Source organism: Balaenoptera physalus (assembly GCF_965194825.1).
Source record: "Balaenoptera physalus genome assembly, chromosome: 16".
Taxonomy (NCBI): domain Eukaryota; kingdom Metazoa; phylum Chordata; class Mammalia; order Artiodactyla; family Balaenopteridae; genus Balaenoptera; species Balaenoptera physalus.
In genome coordinates, this window is record NC_138898.1 from 21,790,295 (window position 1) to 21,809,372 (window position 19,078).

Genomic DNA, 19,078 nt, shown 5'->3' on the forward strand with positions numbered 1-19,078 from the left:
TTACGTACACATCATCTGCAAACTTATTTTGAAGTCAGGGAAAAAAATATCTGTGTTGTCCTTGATCAGGAGCTGATTCGGCATCTTGATTCAGAAATTAATAAGCTCTCTAAATGGGAGAGGCCGTCTGAGACAATAGGAAATCTGGTCTCTTTGTGAGTCTCATTACAGAGCAAAGAGAGGGAGATGGGTGGGCCGATTAGTATGAAAACAGTCAGGCCTCCGGGAACTAATGAATGAGGTCCCCTGAGTGAGACAGAGTTCCCAGCTCAGCAAATGGCCACACATCCATCCAGTTGTTTGTCCTGAATTCTTCTCTTTCCATCACACCCCACATCCATTCCAGAAGTGAAGCCTGTCTACCTAACTTGCGAAATCTCTCTTCAAACTGCTTCTCTTCACCTCCAAGCTGCCAGGGCAGGCCAGGTCACCCTCATCTCTTACCTGATCCCCTGCAGGAGCCTCCACCCCAGCCCCCCGCTTCCACACGTGCCCTTCAGTGTTCCCCACGCAGCTGTCAGTGACAGCTCCACCCACTCAGGGGAGAAGAGAAGGCTGTGTGTTCTTTGCCAGGGCCCATGGGGGAGATCTGTAGCCAGAGGGTTACAAAAACTCAAGCTTCAGCTCCGTATTCAAAAGAACTAGTGAAAGCCAGAGCCGCCCAGAGACGCCCCAGCTCCCTCAGAAGTAGTGACTTTCCGACACTGGGCGGATGACCGGCTGGCTTTGGATCAGGCGGGGCTGGTGAGGAAACCTGTGAGGGCAGGTGGCTGCTCTGAGGCCTCCTGCAGTCTCCGAGAGGTGGATGAGCAGCTGTGTCTGTAGGTCTGGCAGGTGGTGGCGGTGGGGACCTCTGCAGGGCAGCCTCCCTCACGTTGGAATGGAGGCGAACTCGGCAGCGCCGTTAAAGTTCCTCTTTGTGTGCATTACAGATTTTTCCTTCCTCCTGTTTGTTTCTCCTGGCTCCAAAGAATGACCAAGCCTGTGTTTGCTTTTCTAATTTGTCATATTAAATAGAGCCTTTGTGGCAGGCTTTTACATCCAGGCTGTAAACTCTAGAAATGGAAATTGATCAGGGGGTGGTTGATATAACCAAGGCTGTAAATGCTAAGAACGGAGATGCCATTCCAGTTTAATGCTTTTATCTAGCAAATGTGCCTTGTAAGGAGGGACATGAATCTTGCAACTTGGTTGGGGGCGGGGCGGGGGGGGGGCGGCGGGTAAGAGCGAGGTATAATCTTGCCATTTGTTACCACCAGGTGTCACTGTGAACTGGCCATGCAAGAAAAAATACCGACTCCCCCAAAGTCCACCTAGTTAAATGACTTCAGTGGATAACAAATGAGAAAACCATATTTGGGGTATGGGAAGAGGGGTCAGCATATCGTGAGCTGTAAATAAGGCCGAGTCCCTGAGAATAAGCACTGGATTACAAAATAACAGGTTATATCCGCCACGCCCGCATCTCAGCCTTGGCAGACTTAGCTGATATAAATTCTCCAGTGGCCCTGGAAGCCTCTGAGATACCTCCCAGCATGCAGTGGGCCTCCACAGTTCTGTGCCTTCCTGGCCACGGAGCTCTTCCTTCCTGCATATGAAAGGAATTTGAGATGAGAGCACATTCCCCAAATTTCTGTGTTTTTCCTTCCAACCAGTACATGCTCAGCCTGGTTCAACTCAACTCCATTAAAACCACACTCCTTGGGCCTCTCTCTGAGCAGCCTCTGAGGCTCCCTCTCTTGTGCGTAAATCAGTCAGTCTTCCACCCTGGGGCTAAACGGAACAAAACTAGGCAATATCTATTTTTTAAAAGTTGAAGTCCATGCCCAACAATGCTCTTAGGCCACGTGGTTTCCACCCCCCAGTCCTACCTCCACCTGTTAACCCCAAAACCCAGGTGGGGACGCAGGGTGCCAGCAGGTAGTGACCAGCCTGCTGCACCTTCTGGTTGTACAGGTGCTGAATGCTGTGGTTCTTGATATGTGTGGTGGGGAAGGGAGGGGGCCCTCCCATCTTCCTCTCTTAGCCATTGTATGTACAGGCAAAGGGCACCAGTCTTGGAGGTGGACAAACCTAGGTTCACATCTTACTGGCTCTGTGACCTTGAGCAAATGACTTCATTTCCTTGCACCTCATTTCCTTCCTCTGTAAACTGGGTTTGGTGATAACACCTTCCTCCAGAACCATCATGCGGATGAATAACGTTAATATGTAAGAGAGTACACTCGGCGTTCATCCATTCTGCCAATTGGCTGAGAAGCTGCTGTGTGCCCGGCACTGTTCTAGGCACTGAAAATAGAGGGGAGCAGGAGAGAGGAGGCCTCTGCCCTCGTAGTGCTTACGTTCTGGAGTTTTATTTATGTGTGTATACACACCCTTATGGGAGATATATAAATTTGCCAAATATATAATGTGTATATGTTACATGTACACATATACACTTGGGCATGGTATTTCTTGTTGGAAGCCTGCTTCATCTTGACTGAAATCTAAACTGGGGTTTTCATCTCAGAAGGATCTTTTTCATGTTAATTGTTCTACCTCCCCCTACCGCCTTTTGCATGAGAAGCCAGGACCAAGAGTTTGAAGGTTCATTTACTGACTGACTTCCCCACTTTCTTTCTAGCAGTAGGATCCCAGCCCATCAAAAATGCGGCCGCTGCCTTCAAACCCTGGAGGAACTCAGACTGGCAGAGGCTCTTTCATTTCATCCCCGTCAGAGCCCCAACTCCTCGCTTTACCCACACGTGGGCCTATTATATTTGAATGGATCAGGAGCCGCAGAGGTGATCCAGTAGTTCAGCTGAGCTTGAAATTAGTAGCTCATCCCCTTAAATGGTGTGGGCAGTTTGGCTGAGCTTGGGCTGCAAAGCTGTTTCCTATGGAAATGAGGGCACTCCTAATGTTTTCCCTTTTGACATTCGATTAATAGTTGACAAATCCAGACCCAAGTAGTTAGCTTTCCCATTATCCATCTTTTGACAGGCATTGCTGCTTTTCTTTTCAAGGCTCATTGTTCTAAAAATACACTTAGATCTGAAGCTGTTCACTGTGCATATATAGGCATGATTTCCTGGTGTCAAAGATAAGAGACATCTGCCATGCAGATTACAAACAAAGTGGGTTGCTGGGTTTCAGATCTGAAGGCAGGGACCTCTGTGCTACTTAAATCAAATGCAGCCAGTCCTTCCCCTGCTTCCTTGGTGTTGTCATGTGATTGATAATCTGCCAGGGCCATCCATTTCCCCACCCAGTTGGAAAGCCGAGTGTGGGGCGTACACGCACTTGTATATGCCATACTGGGTCAGGAACCATGATGCTCTTGACGGGAGATCGAGCCTGGTAGGTGGACCACGTGCACAAAGTAGATTTCAAATATCGGAAGCCTTGGCCGACCACAGGGTGGTCATTTCATCCCTTTGCAGGGGAGGCAGGAGTGAATGTTGATGATCTCAGTACCAAGTAAAGTAGCCAAGGACATGGCCTCAATTGTCTTATTATATGTGTATTTATTTAAAAGATGCTTTAGAGTCTCTTACTAGCCACGTACTGTGTTGAGAGTTCTAAGGTGAAGACCAAGGTAGAGTTGGCCTCACATCGCTGTTCAGTAGTGGTATACCCTTGGGCAAATTAATTTCCTTCTCGAAGTCTCAGTATCCTCATCTACAAGACTAGAATAAGCATATCTATTTTTTCCACCTAGTAAAATTATCACAAAGATTCAGTAAAGTCATGTATATTAGTCTTTAGCACAAAATGTCAGCCCAGAGTTAAAAAGTCAATCAATAGTTGTTGTTATCAGTATTTAAACTTCCTCCTTATTCCAAAAAAGACCTAAAGCATCTTATAAACTTAAGTGTATGCAGCAAGGTAAATAAGAAGTGAAGACATTTTTTAAGGGAAAAATAGTAAGAGGGAAAACAAGGTGAAGCCAGGGTTGAGGTTCATATATAAAATGCAGGCTTTGAACTCTTCACCTCCGCTAGAGGTGAGCCTGCAGCGTGGCTCTGGGCCTCCTAACAGACAAGGCAAAGAGGGAAATGCATCTGCTGCGCAAATTCCAGTCATTACTGCAATAAGAAAAGAAAGCTTTTAGAAGGAAGCACAGCTCTGGAATTCCCTTGGTGCTGAACCCTGAGAAAATTTCCCCGTGGGTCATCTTAGAAGAACACTAGGTACCATTGTGACTGACTGTTCCTAATGTCCTTGCAGTAAATGCAGAAGTACATTTCCTAGAGCTGTTTCTGATGGCTCTATAAGTGGAGGCTGCTGGCTTAGTGCCAGAGCGTGGGTTACAGGAAAACAGTTCGGGGGTGGCGGGCAGGGGGGCGCAAAACAGGTGGGCTGCCACGAAGATGTCTTTATCTGCAAGGGTGTGCATCTTCCAGGGAGGACCAAGGAACACGGCCTGCGGCCTGAGAGTGCAGACGGCCGGGGCCACTTTGAAATCTGCGCCCGGCAGCGTTGTCATCATGGGCTCTAGGCCGACGGGGGGGGGCCTGGAGCGGGGAGAGCTGGCCAGATGGAAAGGGCTGCTTTTAGATCCTGCCCCAGTGGGATTTAAACCCTTCTTGGTTCTGGCTTATTTTTGAATTGTCAGTAACAGATTGGGCCTCTCAGTGCCATATCTTTTTAAATATGCGCAAAGCAATGGAGTCATTCCACAGCGTCTATGGTACTTTGTCTTGTGGTACTTTAGGGACTCGATTATCATCGTAAGCTTCCACTGGTGTTTATGGTTTTAAATCCTGTCCCCGTTGCATTTAAATATTTTTAATATCGGCCTCTGTGTGAGTGTGTGGGTTGGCGATCGATAGATGAATGACTGTGAACAGGTAGAGTTAAGTCGAATGAGTATGTATAGCTGCAGAGGTAATTGGTAGTATTTATTTGGAGAGTAAGTTGTTGCTTCAAGTCATAATCCTCCATTTCCAACATTTAGAAACAAAAAACGGCCCGCGTGCAGGGGAAGATAGCTAAATTGAATAGCAAGAAAGGACAGGCTTGAAATACTGGTTAACCGATGAACCGAGACCCATTAGAGTAAATTACTGAGTATGGAAGCATCGCCCCATTGCTTGCTGGCTCGGACACGTCGACACCCTGAGCATCCGTTTATTTAAAAGGAAACACACAGCCTCACTTGTAGCATCATCATGTACGGAGTCATGAGAGAAGAGATGGCCAGAGGAAGAAAGAGCGTGGAGGCTGTTCTGCCAGAGGGGAATGACAGGGAAGCCAAAGTAACTCTGCAGGTGTGCCTGCTTTCCAACAAGTGAGTTTACCCTCTGCTTGCATTTAGTTGTGCCCACGTAGAGGTAGCCTGTATCGTGTCCCTAAGGAGACACCCTGAATAACTTCTTTAGATGCCCCAAATAAATAAATAAATAAATAAATAAATAAGTAAACATCACAAAGCTGCAAGTTCTTTACCACCAGCGTTTACGCAGACAGCTCACGAGAGCATTTTATAAATCCAGAAAGAGACAAGGAGCAGCAGATCCCTCAAGCAAGTAATTGACAGAGAAAGAATAGCCTGTCACCCAGGAGAGCTGGGAGCTCTGAATTTCAGTTAAGTTTATTTAGCTTTGCTGGGTCTCGATTGGCTGGTGGTTTTCTAGAGCTCCCCTTGAGCAGGTGTTGTCTAACCCAAGATGGTGAGGACATACTCTGTAATATTTGCACCTTCAACAGAGGCATTTTGCTGCATTTGGGGTGGAAGGGCCCATGATCCAGCCCCCATGCTTGAGAACTGCTGGGAGTGTTGGAGCTGGAGGGGGGTTAGAACCGATCTGATTGATGTACAGAGAAGTGACTTGCCATGTCCCCACCTCAGGAATCCTTCCCCGGCTCCGGCCCACCCATGACTTGAGCCTGGCCCTCTTCACATTGCATCATGGGCTTCTGTGGTCAGTCTGTCCTCCCCACCAGACAGGGAGCCCTGAGGCCAGAGCCTTTGTCCATCCGTCTTTGTGTCCCACGCACCTGACGCAGTGCCTGGGCTGGACCAGGCGCTAGTAAACATTTGGTGAACCACGCAGAGAGGGAACCAGACCCGGCCAGCCAGATTCTAGCAGCACATTTCCCAGCTCCCCAGGCGACCTCGCCCCCAGCTTTGTCACTCGGAGCACCTGATGTTGATCATAAAGGAATGAGTTGCTTCTATTGGTTTGGTGTCTAGAGTTTATTAGGTACTTACTGATACCCGTCAATTGTAGATAGGGCTGAAGTGCAGGGAAATGGCTGCCTGCATGAAGTGAAATTCAATAAAGCCGCATTTTAAGTGAAAAATCAGTATAAACACCAGGCTTCTTTGCCATGGAAACAGAGGTTGCTTAGAAACTGCCTAACGGCGAGTTCTAAATTTTTTAAAGTCAAGTTATCATTTAAGCTACACGGCCCTACCGGTTATTGAGAGATAATCACTCGCCTCAGGACACTCGGAGGCAGGAGGCACAGCGGAGTGCCTGCCGAAACTCTGGGGACCAGATAATCTCTTGATAACTGTGCTCCCTGGAGCCACTGATTCGGGCCTGGGGGAAAAGAAAGAAATTTTTGTTCAGGAGTTAAATGGTGTACATATATTTTTTTAAAGTGTTTCTCTTTGGGTTTGAAAAAAGATGGAGTCGGCCACTTGACATGTTCAGCAGCCGTCTTGGCCACGTCTCAAGATGTATTAGGGACATTTTCCAGGCAGTTACTCCTATCGCTTCAAAGCAGAGGTCTCCCCTTTGTCTTTTGTCTTTTGATTATGCAAAAGGATGCTTTCGAGGTCTTCAGCCTTCTGCCCTTCATTGTCTGGGAGCCCCTCGCCCCAGCTCAGGAAGGGCAGGAACTGGTCCCAGGACAAAGCAATACTGGAGTTTGGGGGAAAGCTGGGCCGCTGAGTACTCAGACAAGACCTCCTGGGTCTCAGGCTCAGCTCCCAGGGCCTCAAAGTGAACAGGGGTCCAGGTTCAGAATTTGTCGGTGTTTAGAGTTCAGCGGGTTGCATGTCTTTTGCCAAGCAAGAGCACAGCTATGCCTGCCAGCCACCTGGTTGCATGGCACGGCATTTGCTCCAGACCTCAGGCATGCAGAGGGCAAAGAATATTACATTCGTTTCTTCCTGAAAGTAATGGACAAAATTACAACCCCAGTGGCTGAGAATTGGGACCCCTACCAAGTCAGTATGAAGGAAATTATGACTGAAACAAAAGACAAATGTTCTGCCCTTTTCAGAGCATCTGAGAATTTTCCATGGTATGGCAGTGCTGCCAGGGTTGGTAGTGATAATTATTCCTTAGACACACACACACTGTTTCTGGAAGGAACAGTGTTTTCATTATACACTTCAAAGTGTTTTCCAGGGCTCATCTCCTTAGAGCCTCAGAACAAACCTGTGAGGAGAGTGGGGCAGGTGTGATTATTTTCCTTTGGAGAAGGAGGAAACAGGTTCACAAAGGCAAAATAATTTGCTCCCCGCCTCAGAGGTGGGGAAGAAACTTGTGTTGCCACCTGCCATTCTGGGGATTCTACCTCTTTAAGAGCTCAGAAGTGAGACCCAAAATAATTCTTCCAAGAGTCTGGCTCTAGCTTACTAAAAGAAGATGAACTTTGCACACGATTTTTCCTTTGCCTCCCTGTTAGCATTTTATTTAGGGATCTCAAAGGGCAAAGAGAGTGGCTTCCTTCCTTTTCCTTTCCTGCCAACTGAGTACAACACCCGCATTTAGTAAGTTAAAAAGGAGACCAAAAATGAACACTGCAACGTTTCCATGCCGTGTAAATCAGAGCAGAGCTGTGACTGAACTGGGCCACAGCACCACTTTGCTTGGTGTCGCCCAGATCAAAATACTCCTTGAAGCTGAGAGTGCACCCATGCTGTAGCTTGTTCCAGTTCTTGAAGGGGAAAAAAAAAATCAAATGAAACCATTTGCATTCTAACAGTCTTTGGCACCAGGGAAAACTGTCAACTGTGTCACGTGTAAATAGAAATCTGCTTCCCATTTTTGGTGCATTTTTTTCATAATTTCCCTTGCCACTCTAATTATCAAAGATATTTTTGTTTTTAAACAAAACTTGTCTCCCACGCAGGCCCCATCTCCTTTCTGCGGTGAAGTGGAAACGATGAAATAGAATATTCTAATCACTTCCCCAGCAACCACCGCTGAGGTTATAAACTCAAGATTATCCTAAGTAAAGAAAACTTAAATTGTTCGGGCACAAAACAGGCCAGAAAATGTGTCAAAGTGCCCCCTCCACCTGTCTCCCTTGCCTCCTTAGCATATGTCTGTTAAACCCAAGGAAGAAAGCAAAACTGGCTTCACCGAAGTAAAACCCAAATCCCCTGATGGCACAGGCTTTTTAGATTAACGAAATTAAAAACCAGAATTTAGCTCTGTTTAGCAAGCATTTACATTCCTATCTGATGCCCAGCAGTACGGGAGAGGCTCCTAGGAATGGTCATCAAAAATAAAATGTGGTCCATCAAATAGATTCTATCTGCTGTTAGTTGGTAGACGGGGATCACATGTGGGAGCCCCTGTGTAGGGCTGGATCTGTGTTTTCTCATTTAAACCCCAGCAGAACCCTGGGTGAAGTACATCCCCAGTTTTAGAAATGAGGAAACTGAGACGGAGGCAAGCCGTACAGCTAGTGACATCTGCGGTAACGTGACTCCTGTTAGTAACATCCTTGGTCCTTCCTTGGTAGTGAGCAGTTGACCTCTCCTTTAGATCATTTTACAGAATATAACTATTTCAAAGAGGGATGCCATCTGAAGTCATTAGTGTGCAGCATAATAAGTCCCTTATTAAACATGAAACCTGTTCGATCAAGTATTGGTTGAGTGCTAACCATGTGCCGTGCTAAGTGCCTGAGATACAGCAGTGAACCAAACAGACATGGTCCCTGCCCTCAGGGGCTTGTGCTGTGAGGAAGGGAGATGGGAGATGGTCAGTAAACAGGCAACTGATAAATGCTGGGGAGGGTGTCCTGAGAGAGAAAAATAAGGGGTGGGGCTTCCCTGGTGGCGCAGTGGTTGAGAATCTGCCTGCCAATGCAGGGGACACGGGTTTGGGCCCTGGTCTGGGAAGATCCCACATGCCGCAGAGCAACTAGGCCCGTGAGCCACAATTAGTGAGCCTGCGCGTCTGGAGCCTGTGCTCCGCAACAAGAGAGGCCGCAATAATGAAAGGCCCGCGCACCGCGATGAAGAGTGGCCCCCACTTGCCGCAACTAGAGAAAGCCCTCGCATGGAAACGAAGACCCAACGCAGCCATAAATAAATAAATAAATAAATAAAAATTGTATAACTTTAAAAATAAAAAAATAAGGGGCAACCACTTAGGCGACATGGTCAGGAAGGCCACCCTCTCCGCACAGGTGATACGTGAGCTGAGATGGGCAGGGTGGCTGAGAGAGAGCCGCCCAGCTAGGGGAGGGCCTCATCCTTCCCAAGATTGAAAAGCCAGATCCGAATCGCTGAGTCAGCCAGGTATAGGAAGTCTACACTTGGATTACCCGGCACAGTGGCCTGGGCATCGTTCAGAAATGGGATGTGAGCAGATACGAGGCAAAGGGTTGTGACCCCACGGTTCAGACCAAGATAAAGAACCTCACCCGTGGTGGGTGTCTGGTGCTGGGTGGCCCCGGCCCTTCAGCTGTGTTCATGTCGTGTATAGGGCACCAGTGCTCTGCCTCTGCTAAAGGTCCCAGAGCCTGGCTCAGCCGATCCTGCCGTGGGAGAATAACTGCATCTGATCCCTCTATGGGATCCAGACCACCGAGAATCCATGGCTCTCAGGGGCCAGAAATGGGCCAACTACTGAGTTCAGCAGCGTGCTGGAGGGTCAGAGATAAGGGTCTGAGACTCAGGAGTTGAGGGTTTGCCCAGGCTCCCCAAGCAGGAGAGGGAGTCCCTGCACCGGGGCTGGTCCTGTGAGCGAAGTGGACTCTGTAATAAGGGGTGGGCCCTATCCATTTTCTTCCTTCTGAGAGCTGTTTTATAGCCCAGAATTTAACCGGTTTCTTTGCCAAGAGCTTGTTTGATGTCAATATTGTTCTGCTCAGACTAACTACTTTCCTTTCCTCTATGTCAACGGATATGAAGCTCTTTACCTCTCTTTCTGTTAGGCTTTGGGACCGTCCTAATGGCCCTGTATTAGGAATGAAAGTGGGCTTTGTTCTGCTGTGCAGAGTGATGCGATGATCATTTTTTTCTCCAAGAGCCCGCTAAGCAGCCTCTGGGGTGGAGCACCAGCAGCCCTCCCTCGTGCCCTCACTCTCTTTCTCCGTCTCTCCACAGCCTTTTCCTCCACCTGATGAGGGTAGACCCGGACTCCACCTGGCTGCTCCTGAACGAACTTTACTGCCCGCAGGAGTTCACACCTCCCCACCCCAGCCTCCGCCCGGTGCAGCTGCGGGGGGCCACTGGGCAGCAGAACCCGTACACAGCCAACGTGCTCCGCCTGCTCCAGGAGCTGCAGTGACCCCGCCCCTCCCCCCTAGTCAGGCAGGCGCAAGAGGAGGTCCCCTGCCTCCCTTGCTGAGGACGTGGGGCCCACCCCACCCTGGCCGAGGGCGCCGGCGTCGGCCTCAGAGAAGACTGCCAAGGTGGATTAGACAGCCAATCGATTTATAAATTGATTGATCACACAACTGCTTAGAAATTGGATTGAAGGAAAGCAGCTGACTGTTACTTATATTTCATACCTGGTATTTTCAAATGACATTGTCTGGCAGCTCTAAGGGCTTAACTCCTTAGCTTACCATCTCTGCGGCCCTAGCTGCCTCACAGGCCACCCCACGCACCCACCCACACCCAAGAGCTTGAGGACACCTGGGGCGGAGACCTGTACTACCCATCGTGTGCGACCGCGGCGCCTGAGGACCACGTGGAAGAGAGAGAGTTTTCGGAGAGTTTTCAGATCACCGGCCTGCAGCATGGACTCACACACCTCCCCCTCCTCAAGTAAGGAGATAAGAACCTGACCTGTTCTTTGGAAGAAAATGAAATAAAGGCACTTCTTGGATGAAAAGTACGATCAAGAACTCACTTTGAAGTTTGTTATTTAAATTGGGTGATTTTTTAAAAATGAATTTATGGGGAATTCCCTGGTGGTCCAGTGGTTAAGACTCTGCGCTTTCACTGCTGAGAGCCTGGGTTTGATCCCTGGTCAGGGAACTAAGATCCCGTGTGCCGCAAGGGAAGGCCAAAAAAAAAAAAAGAAAAAAACTGAGTTTATGTTCATGAATGGGTAATACAAAGTCATGGTATAAAATCCAAGCAGTACAAAATAATGAAAAGTCAGTCTCCCCATCCTCATTCCCTAGACATCTAGTTTCCCTCTCCAAAGGCAAACACTCATGACAGTTTTTTTGGATACCTTTTAAGTATTTTTTAACTTTCCATCAGGGATAACGGTACTCTGAAGGCCCATGTGCCCATAACCCAGCTGCACCCCGTCACCAGCACGTGGCCAGCCCTGCTTCATCCCGCCCCTTCCCAGTTACCTCCACACCACAGCCAGCCCCTGGATTATTTTTAAGCAAACTCCAGATGTCATATCCAAACTTCTTTTTTTTAAAATAAATGTACAGCCAGAATAGCATTATCACACCTAAAAAATTTAACAATGGTCCTGTGTGTTTGAATCAGGATGCAAATAAGGTATGTACATTGCCATTATCGATATGTCCCTTAATAAATCTCTTTTAATTTATAGATTCTCCCTCCACCTCTCTTTTCTTTTCCCGGGAAGTTTTTTGTTGAGGAAACAAGGTCATTTATTCTACAGCATTTCCCACAGTCTGGCTTTACTGATTGCATCCCCGTGGGGGGTCATTTCATGGGCTGCTCCTGTCACCTGTGTTTCCTATAAATGAGGAGGCAGAACAAGAGGCTTGATCGGGTTTGATTTTTTTTGTTTTTGCTTTTTGGCTGCACTCCTCCATGGGTGGTATTATTTTCTTCCATCAGGAGGTACATGATGTCTGAACTCTTCTTGTGAAGTTGGCAGCCATTGGTGAGCCTCACCTGGACCCTCTCGTTCATTAGGGATTGCAGAGCAGCGCTGTTTCAGCCCCGCCGTGCCGGCTTGCTTGTATCTAGAGCCTTGGTCCCTTCATCAACCATGTGGTAACCTTGAGGGAGTTTGTGTAGAAAAGGCAGGATAAACACTTGATTTTTCTAGCTGGGAGACTTAAACCCCACAGATTATGTAAATTCAGGTACTCAGCCACATGCACACACTCACTCACCCATGCTGAAAGATGCGCATTCGAGAATGATGAATGCTTCCTCCCCAGATGCATGGTGAGGCACTATCTACATAACTCCTCCACTGACATAGATAATCCCCAAGCTCCAAAAAAAAAAACCAACAAAACAAGATGGTTGGCATGGGGACTTACTGGAGCAAGGGTCCCCAGCCAGTTCCAGAGAGGCCCCCCTCCTTTCCTTTTCGGACCTTCCCTGCAAGGGCAATGGGATGTCCAGCTGGCTTCTGGTCTGGCTGTCAGTGAGTCATCACCACCCCGCTTCGGCCTTCAGTTCTCCCACCTGTAAAGTGGAGGGAATGGGCCAGAGAGAGAGTTCTTAAGCTTTGAGGATCCTGCGCTCTTCCAGGAATCAGATGAGATCTGAGGACCCACTCCCCCGAAACATTCCTCCTCCCCTGTCACTCCCAGGAGGGCGCTGCATCCTCCAAGCCTACAGTCACGCACCATCTCCACCTCCCGCTGGGGCTGCTTAGCTGACCTCCCAAAATTCTGGGTACAATTTCAGAGACTTCACCTATGACCCCAGAGGAACTCCAAGTTAAGAAGTCCTGAGAGAGATAGTCACTTAACTCTCTTCCGGTTTTAAAATTCTGGGATGATTTCCTTTGGAAAAGGGAGGAAATGCCCTCTAACTGAGGGGTTTGTAGAAGGATTCACAGAGCATTGTTCCTAATTCCACTGGGGACACAGAGTGATAGACTAATTCAATCTCTAGGTCCTGACAAATGAAAAAACAGGTCAGAGAGGTGGCGTGACTTGTCGAGCATGACCTAGCTCCCAGGGAGATTAAAGCAGCCTGCCTTTCTTCCCCAGGTGCCTGGGTGTGGCAGGCCGTGATGGTGTGCTGAGAATTGGGGGGGGGGGGTGAGTGGGGGGAGGAACATGCACACCCACCCTGTGCTGTAACAAAACTCGCGCTCTGGGGAAGCCCTCCAGGAGATCATCCACGTGGGAGGACTTGCCGTGATGAGGGCTTGCTGTGATGTTCCAAAAACCCACCTCTTCCTCAAAGAGTTAAGACATCCCGAGTCACTCTCAGATTCCTGCAGGCAGATTGTTGCACTTGATTAAAAAAAAAAAAAAACTAATTAGAGTGCCTCTCTGGTTATTATTATATTCAGGCAACTTTAATTTTGAAGCTGTCCAGCTGACTCAATCTAGTCTTTGTTAACGCAGGCTTTGCAAAGTGATCGTTTCCCCTGTTAAAACTTGGTGGTGCAGTGAGGGTTTCTTCTGTCATTCGGGGTGCAACCTGAGTACTCTGAGTATCAATGTGGCTGGAGACGGGTAGGGGAGGGATTAACCGGCAGATACTGAAAGGCCTTGCATTTCGGGTTGAGATGTTTGAGGTCTGATCTGCAGGCAGTGGAGGCTCCTGGAGGATTCAGGGAAGTGTAGAGCTGGATCCAGGGGATCCCGAGAAGAGCTGGATGTGGCCCTCAGGGGGCACCATACCGTGGAGAGAACATGAATGTAGAGTTCATCAGAGCTGTGGTTGATTTCTGACTCTGCCTCTTAGTAACTGCGTGACCTCGGTGAGTCACTTCACTTCATTTTCCCATCTCTAAAATGGAGCTGCTGCCTCCCCCTCTTTTGACGGCTGCTTCAGGGGGAATAAGTGCTGTAGTGTTTATGGTGTTTAGCTAGTGCCTGGGGCTCGATAACATGCTTTCCTTCCCCCTATCCCCACCCCATTGCTCGTGGCTTTGTTAGGGATGCAATACCTACTCTTCCAAGTCAATTATAGCTGAGGAAGTAGATGGTTATGTCTCAGAACGAACTACCCAGGAACTACAGAGGACCACAGCGGGGGGGAGGGGAGGGCGGGGCAGGGGATAAGATCCTAAGATCCTGGCAAGAGGGCTTCCTTGGTGGCGCAGTGGTTAAGAATCCGCCTGCCAATGCAGGGGACACGGGTTCAAGCCCTGGTCCAGGAAGATCCCACATGCCCCGGAGCAACTAAGCCCGTGTGCCACAGCTACTGAGCCTGCGCTCTAGAACCTGTGAGCCACAATTACTGAGCCCACGTGCCACAACTACTGAAACCCGCACGCCTAGAGTCCGTGCTCCACAACAAGAGAACCCACCGCAATGAGAAGCCCGTGCACTGCAACGAAGAGTAGCCCGCTCTCACTGCAACCAGAGAAAAGCCTGCGCGCAGCAACAAAGACTCAACGCAGCCAAAAATAAAATAAAATAAATAAACTAAAAAAAAAAAAGATCCTGGCAAGACAAGCAGACTTTTTGGCAGGCAGAGAGGATAAAGGGCATTCCAGACAAGGTAATAACATGCCCAAATGCATCGGCCATACCTGCCAGTATCTGTACTCATCATAACTCCTTCCCTTGCAGCTGACAGCAGACCCAAGTCAAACTGGCTTGAGTTGAAAGAAATGTCTGGGCTCGCACGACCAACCCGCCCAGCTGGCTCCAAGTCCCACAGCCAGTCTGTCGTTTGATTCTGCTTCCCCCAGTGTTGCCTTCCTTCTCCAGCAGCCTCTTTCTGTAAAGTGTCAAAGACGGCCACCAGTAGTTCCAGGCTTATGTTCTTTCTGCTGAACAAAGTTAGGAGAGTGTGCACATCCCTCTGACGGCTCCAGCTCAAGTCCTAGGACTTGCTCTCCTCAGCTCAGCCCCTCTGTCGCCCCGCCCCAAACCAAGCATTGTGCATTCAAGCAGGTGTCGGCAAACTTTCTCTGTAAAGGGCCAGATGGCAAATATTTTAGGTTTTGTGGGCATAGGTTCTCTATGGCATCTTCTTTGATTTTTTTTTACAACCTTTTACAAATGTAAAAATTACTAGCTCAGGAGTCTTTCAAAATAGGCTAGGGGCCATTTTTTTTTTTTTTTTTTTTTGCCCTGGGACCTTAGTTTGCCAAGCCTGGATCTACATTCTCACGAGCAGGCCTGGAGGCAGGTGTCAGGTCAGCTCACCCAAACCATATGGAGAGGGAACTGGGGTGGGGTAGTTTCCCCCAGAAGGAAACCCTGCATTCGGTTACCAGGAGAAGAGTTGCAGGGTGGAGAGGGAGCAAAATGACAGGCATTCACCACCCCATATTTGTGGCGGGTGACAAGGGTGGCTTGGTGGTCTAGGGATGGTGGGTGTGAGAAGGTTGTGGTCGCTGAGGCCACATGTACGAAGGGCCTTGACTGTCAACCTGGGGTCCCCAGACTTAGGAGATCAAGAGAGGAGGTCTTGGACGGTTCTTGAACGCGTGAGTAATGCACTGAAAGCGTTTTAGGAATATGCATCTCGTGGCAGCATACAGGAGAAATTGGAAGGGAGAGAGCCTGGTGATGAAATTGTGTTTCTGAAAGTCCCAAGACGAGAAAATGTACCTTTTCCATCAACCCCAAACTGTTTGACACGCCATGGTTCATGGGCAACTTGAGGCGCATAAATATGTGCTTTAAAGTTTAAAAGTAAGAAGTGAGATGAATGGAACCTCTGATGAGGCTTCCTCCAGCTCATTCGCAAGAGTTGAGAAGCCCTAGAAATGATTTTCCGCAGCTCCAGCTGTGATGAGCAGGGCAGGGTTCCTCTCCCTTTGTGTGACTTACCCCAGCCTCTGTGTTGGGCTTGATTGGAAGCAAAGTGCCCATGTTGCCTTTCCTCCAGAGTAAGGAAGAGAGGCCAAATTTCAGAAAATAATTGAGTGATGGCTGCCTCTGTCGAAGCATTGATTGCTTTATAAATGGCATTCTTCCCTCTGCCCCCCTGCCTCCCCGCCCACAACCCACTGAAGTTTGGAGGCAGCGACTTTTCAAATTACACTTGAAAAGCAGCCTGATTTCCCAGAGGAATCATTTCCTAGATTAGGAGCTGTTCTACCTTTTCTGACACTTCTACCCAGAGTACAAAGCCCGCCTGCAAAGGGCAAGGAGGGAGTGGTGCCCACCACCCTTCAAAGCCTTAGGCACGAGCCATTTATGAAAATGTCTCTCACTGCAGCCATCTCCCAGCATCTGGGGCTGCCCGCTTTTGCAGCAGGAAAGGGTTAAAAAGCACTGATGAATGGCTGCCTCCACCACCCCCTTCCGTTTTCCCTCCTTATATAATTTTCCATTCTTTTCGCACAATGGCTCCTGGGTCTCAACCTGCTCTCTCAGTCAGTACCCTCACGTCCTCAGCTTCCTCCCACACAGGCAGGCTCTGAAGTAAGGAAAGCTCCTTTCAGAATCTCTGAGGCCGTTTCCAAGGGAAAAGACGCTGGGGGGTGGGGTGGGGGTGGAGATAGGGAGAAGTAACGGAGAAGAGTCAGAAGTTCCTTCAAGAAATAAAACATGGGACTTCCCTGGCGGTCCAGTGGTTAAGACTCCACAGTTCCACCGCAGGGGGCATGGGTTCGATCCAGGGTCAGGGAACTAAGATCCCGCATGCCTCACGGTGCAGCCAAAAAATAGTAATAATAAAATAACAAGAAATAAAACATGTTACATTCCCCAAGGCAGAGGTGTGCAGTGGACCCAGACCTTGGTGCACCCCACCTCCCCTCCACCCCATTTTCACATCCTTTCTTACCTCATGGACCCCACCTGGTGCTCTCACACATTCCATCCTGGACACTGCCCAGTCCCCTAGAAGAGGACGGAGAGGCCAGAAATGGGAATCTAACTGTGCCACAGTTCACAGGTGACCTTGGGCAGTCCCTCCTCCCCACCAGGGTCTCAGTTTCCCTGTCTGCTAGGGTTTGAAACTGTTGGTCTCCAAAATTGCTCCACCTCCTAAACTGTGGTTGGATAATAAAGTGTTGGCAAGTATTGGGGGAAACAGGTATGTAAGTTGGTACAAGCTCCCTGGAGGTCAGTTTGGCCATATCTCCTAAATTTAAATGCACACACCTTTTGACCAGCAATTCTGCCTCTAAGAATTTAATACTCACACGTGCACAAAGGAGTACATGCACAGGCAAGTCACTGCGAGGTTGTTCCTGATTTACAGAAACTCACAAATAGTAAATGCCCAGTATGTATCAGGCATTATGCCTAATGCTTTACATGAATATCTCAAGAGATTGGAAGCAAAAGATAGGAAGTAACCTAATCATAGGACTTAAACATCCATCCGGAAGAGATTGAAACACCCCCTTGCTCCCCCTCAAAACAGAAATTCTAGTGAACAATACTGAACAAATGGTACATCAAAAGTCATGAAATGTTGACTATTTCCTAAAAGTAAATATGGAATTAAAAAGAAAGCAGGAGGGCTTCCCTGGTGGCGCAGTGGTTGAGAATCTGCCTGCCAATGCAGGGAACACGGGTTCGAGCCCTGGTCTGGGAGGATCCCACATGCCGCAGAGCAACTAGGCCTGTGAGCCACAACTACTGAGTCTGTGCGTCTGGAGCCTGTGCTCCGCAACAGGAGATGCCACGACGGTGAGAGGCCCGCACACCGCGATGAAGAGTGGCCCCTGTTTGCCACAACTAGAGAAAGCCCTCGCACAGAAACGAAGACCCAACACAGCCAAAAACAAACAAATAAATAAATAAATAAACTCCAATCTCTTTAAAAAAAAAAAAAAGAAAGCAGGAGAACGGGTTGGGGAGGGAGGGACTGGTTAAATGAACTATGGTCCATCCATAGAATAAAACGAATAAAACAACAATGGCTACCAGAATTTTAAATGCACATACTCTTTGACTCGGCACTCCTGCTTTTAGGAATTTCCTTGTCCACATGCAAAGATGATGAACAAAGAGTTCATCGAAGCAGTGTTTGCATTAATCAAAGTTTGGAAACAACCTAGAAGTCCATCCAGAGAGTCTTGGCTAAATAAGTGTCTTACTAATGTGCAATGTGCCAAGTAGCCTTTAAAAAGAAAGAGCTGGTTCTCTGTGTATATCTCCAAGATATATTATTAAAGAAGAAAGCAAGCAGAACAATGCTACTATTTATGAGGGACAGGGGTACTTTACGTGTGGAATTTTCTTAAAGAACACTCAAGGGGCAGCCTCTAGGAAGGGTGGCAGGATTAGTGATGAGAAATCTTTTCACATTGCACCCTTTATACTCTTCACTTTTTTTTTTTGGCCATGCCACATGGCTTGTGGGATCTTAGTTCCCCAACCAGGGATCAAACCCGAGCCCTCAGCAGTGAAAACGCCGAGTTCCAGCCACTGGACCGCCAGGGAATTCCCTTTACTCTTCACATTTTTTTTTTTTTTTGGAAGTAGTGAAACAAGTAAAGTTTATTTATTTATTTATTTTTTATTGATTGATTGCTATGTTGGGTCTTCATTTATGTGCTAGGGCTTCCTCTAGTTGCGGCAAGCGGGGGCCACTCTTCATCGCGGTGCACGGACCTCTCACTATCGTGGCCTCTCTTGTTGCGGAGCACAGGCTCCAGACGCGCAGGCTCAGTAGTTGTGGCTCACGGGCCTAGTTGCTCCGCGGCATGTGGGATCTTCCCAGACCAGGGCGCGAACCCGCGTCCCCTGCATTAGCAGGCAGACTTTCAACCACTGCGCCACCAGGGAAGCCCCTACTCTTCACATTTTTAAATCATATACATGTGTAACTTATTCACTCACAAAAAAGTTATTATTAAAATATAAGACATCTGTGAGTCTATAATTCTATGGTAAACTCACATTTTGGTGATAGGAGTCTAACATCATCTGGGCTCCCTCTCCTGTGCTGTGCATTTCTCAAGGGGAACCAGGCTGGGGGGAGAGGAGGTATTGCTTAAGCCAAATAAGAAAAGCGATCTTAGAGAGGATCCCTTCAGGGGATGGGTTGTGTGCTCTACAGACAGCCACCCCACAGCCCCTGTGTGTATGCAGAAACACCATCTCCCATCCGTGCCCCAGC

General features: G+C 48.3%; 1 protein-coding gene and 1 long non-coding RNA gene across 6 annotated transcripts in view; one reads left to right on the forward strand and one right to left on the reverse strand.

The window, feature by feature from the left end:
• TTI1 (TELO2 interacting protein 1) overlaps window positions 1–11,701 on the forward strand; it is a 43,572-nt gene extending 31,871 nt beyond the window's left edge. For all 4 annotated transcript variants that reach the window (XM_082430099.1, XM_082430096.1, XM_082430097.1 and 1 more), the window contains one exon: window positions 10,289–11,701. In XM_082430099.1, the coding sequence (XP_082286225.1) occupies window positions 10,289–10,472 (184 nt within the window). In that variant the 3' untranslated portion in view covers window positions 10,473–11,701. The remainder of the gene's footprint in view (window positions 1–10,288) is intronic.
• Window positions 11,702–11,858: 157 nt separating this feature from the next.
• On the reverse strand, window positions 11,859–17,756 carry LOC309645384. 2 transcript variants are annotated; one of them, XR_014254849.1, is made up of 3 exons: window positions 14,577–17,756; window positions 13,181–13,326; window positions 11,859–12,544 (listed from the first exon to the last, which is right to left on the reverse strand). It is a non-coding gene; the product is annotated as an uncharacterized lncRNA (long non-coding RNA). The 2 variants fall into 2 exon arrangements; XR_014254850.1 differs by having other exon boundaries at window positions 11,859–12,126; window positions 12,244–12,544; window positions 13,181–17,756.
• Window positions 17,757–19,078: the final 1,322 nt, after the last annotated feature.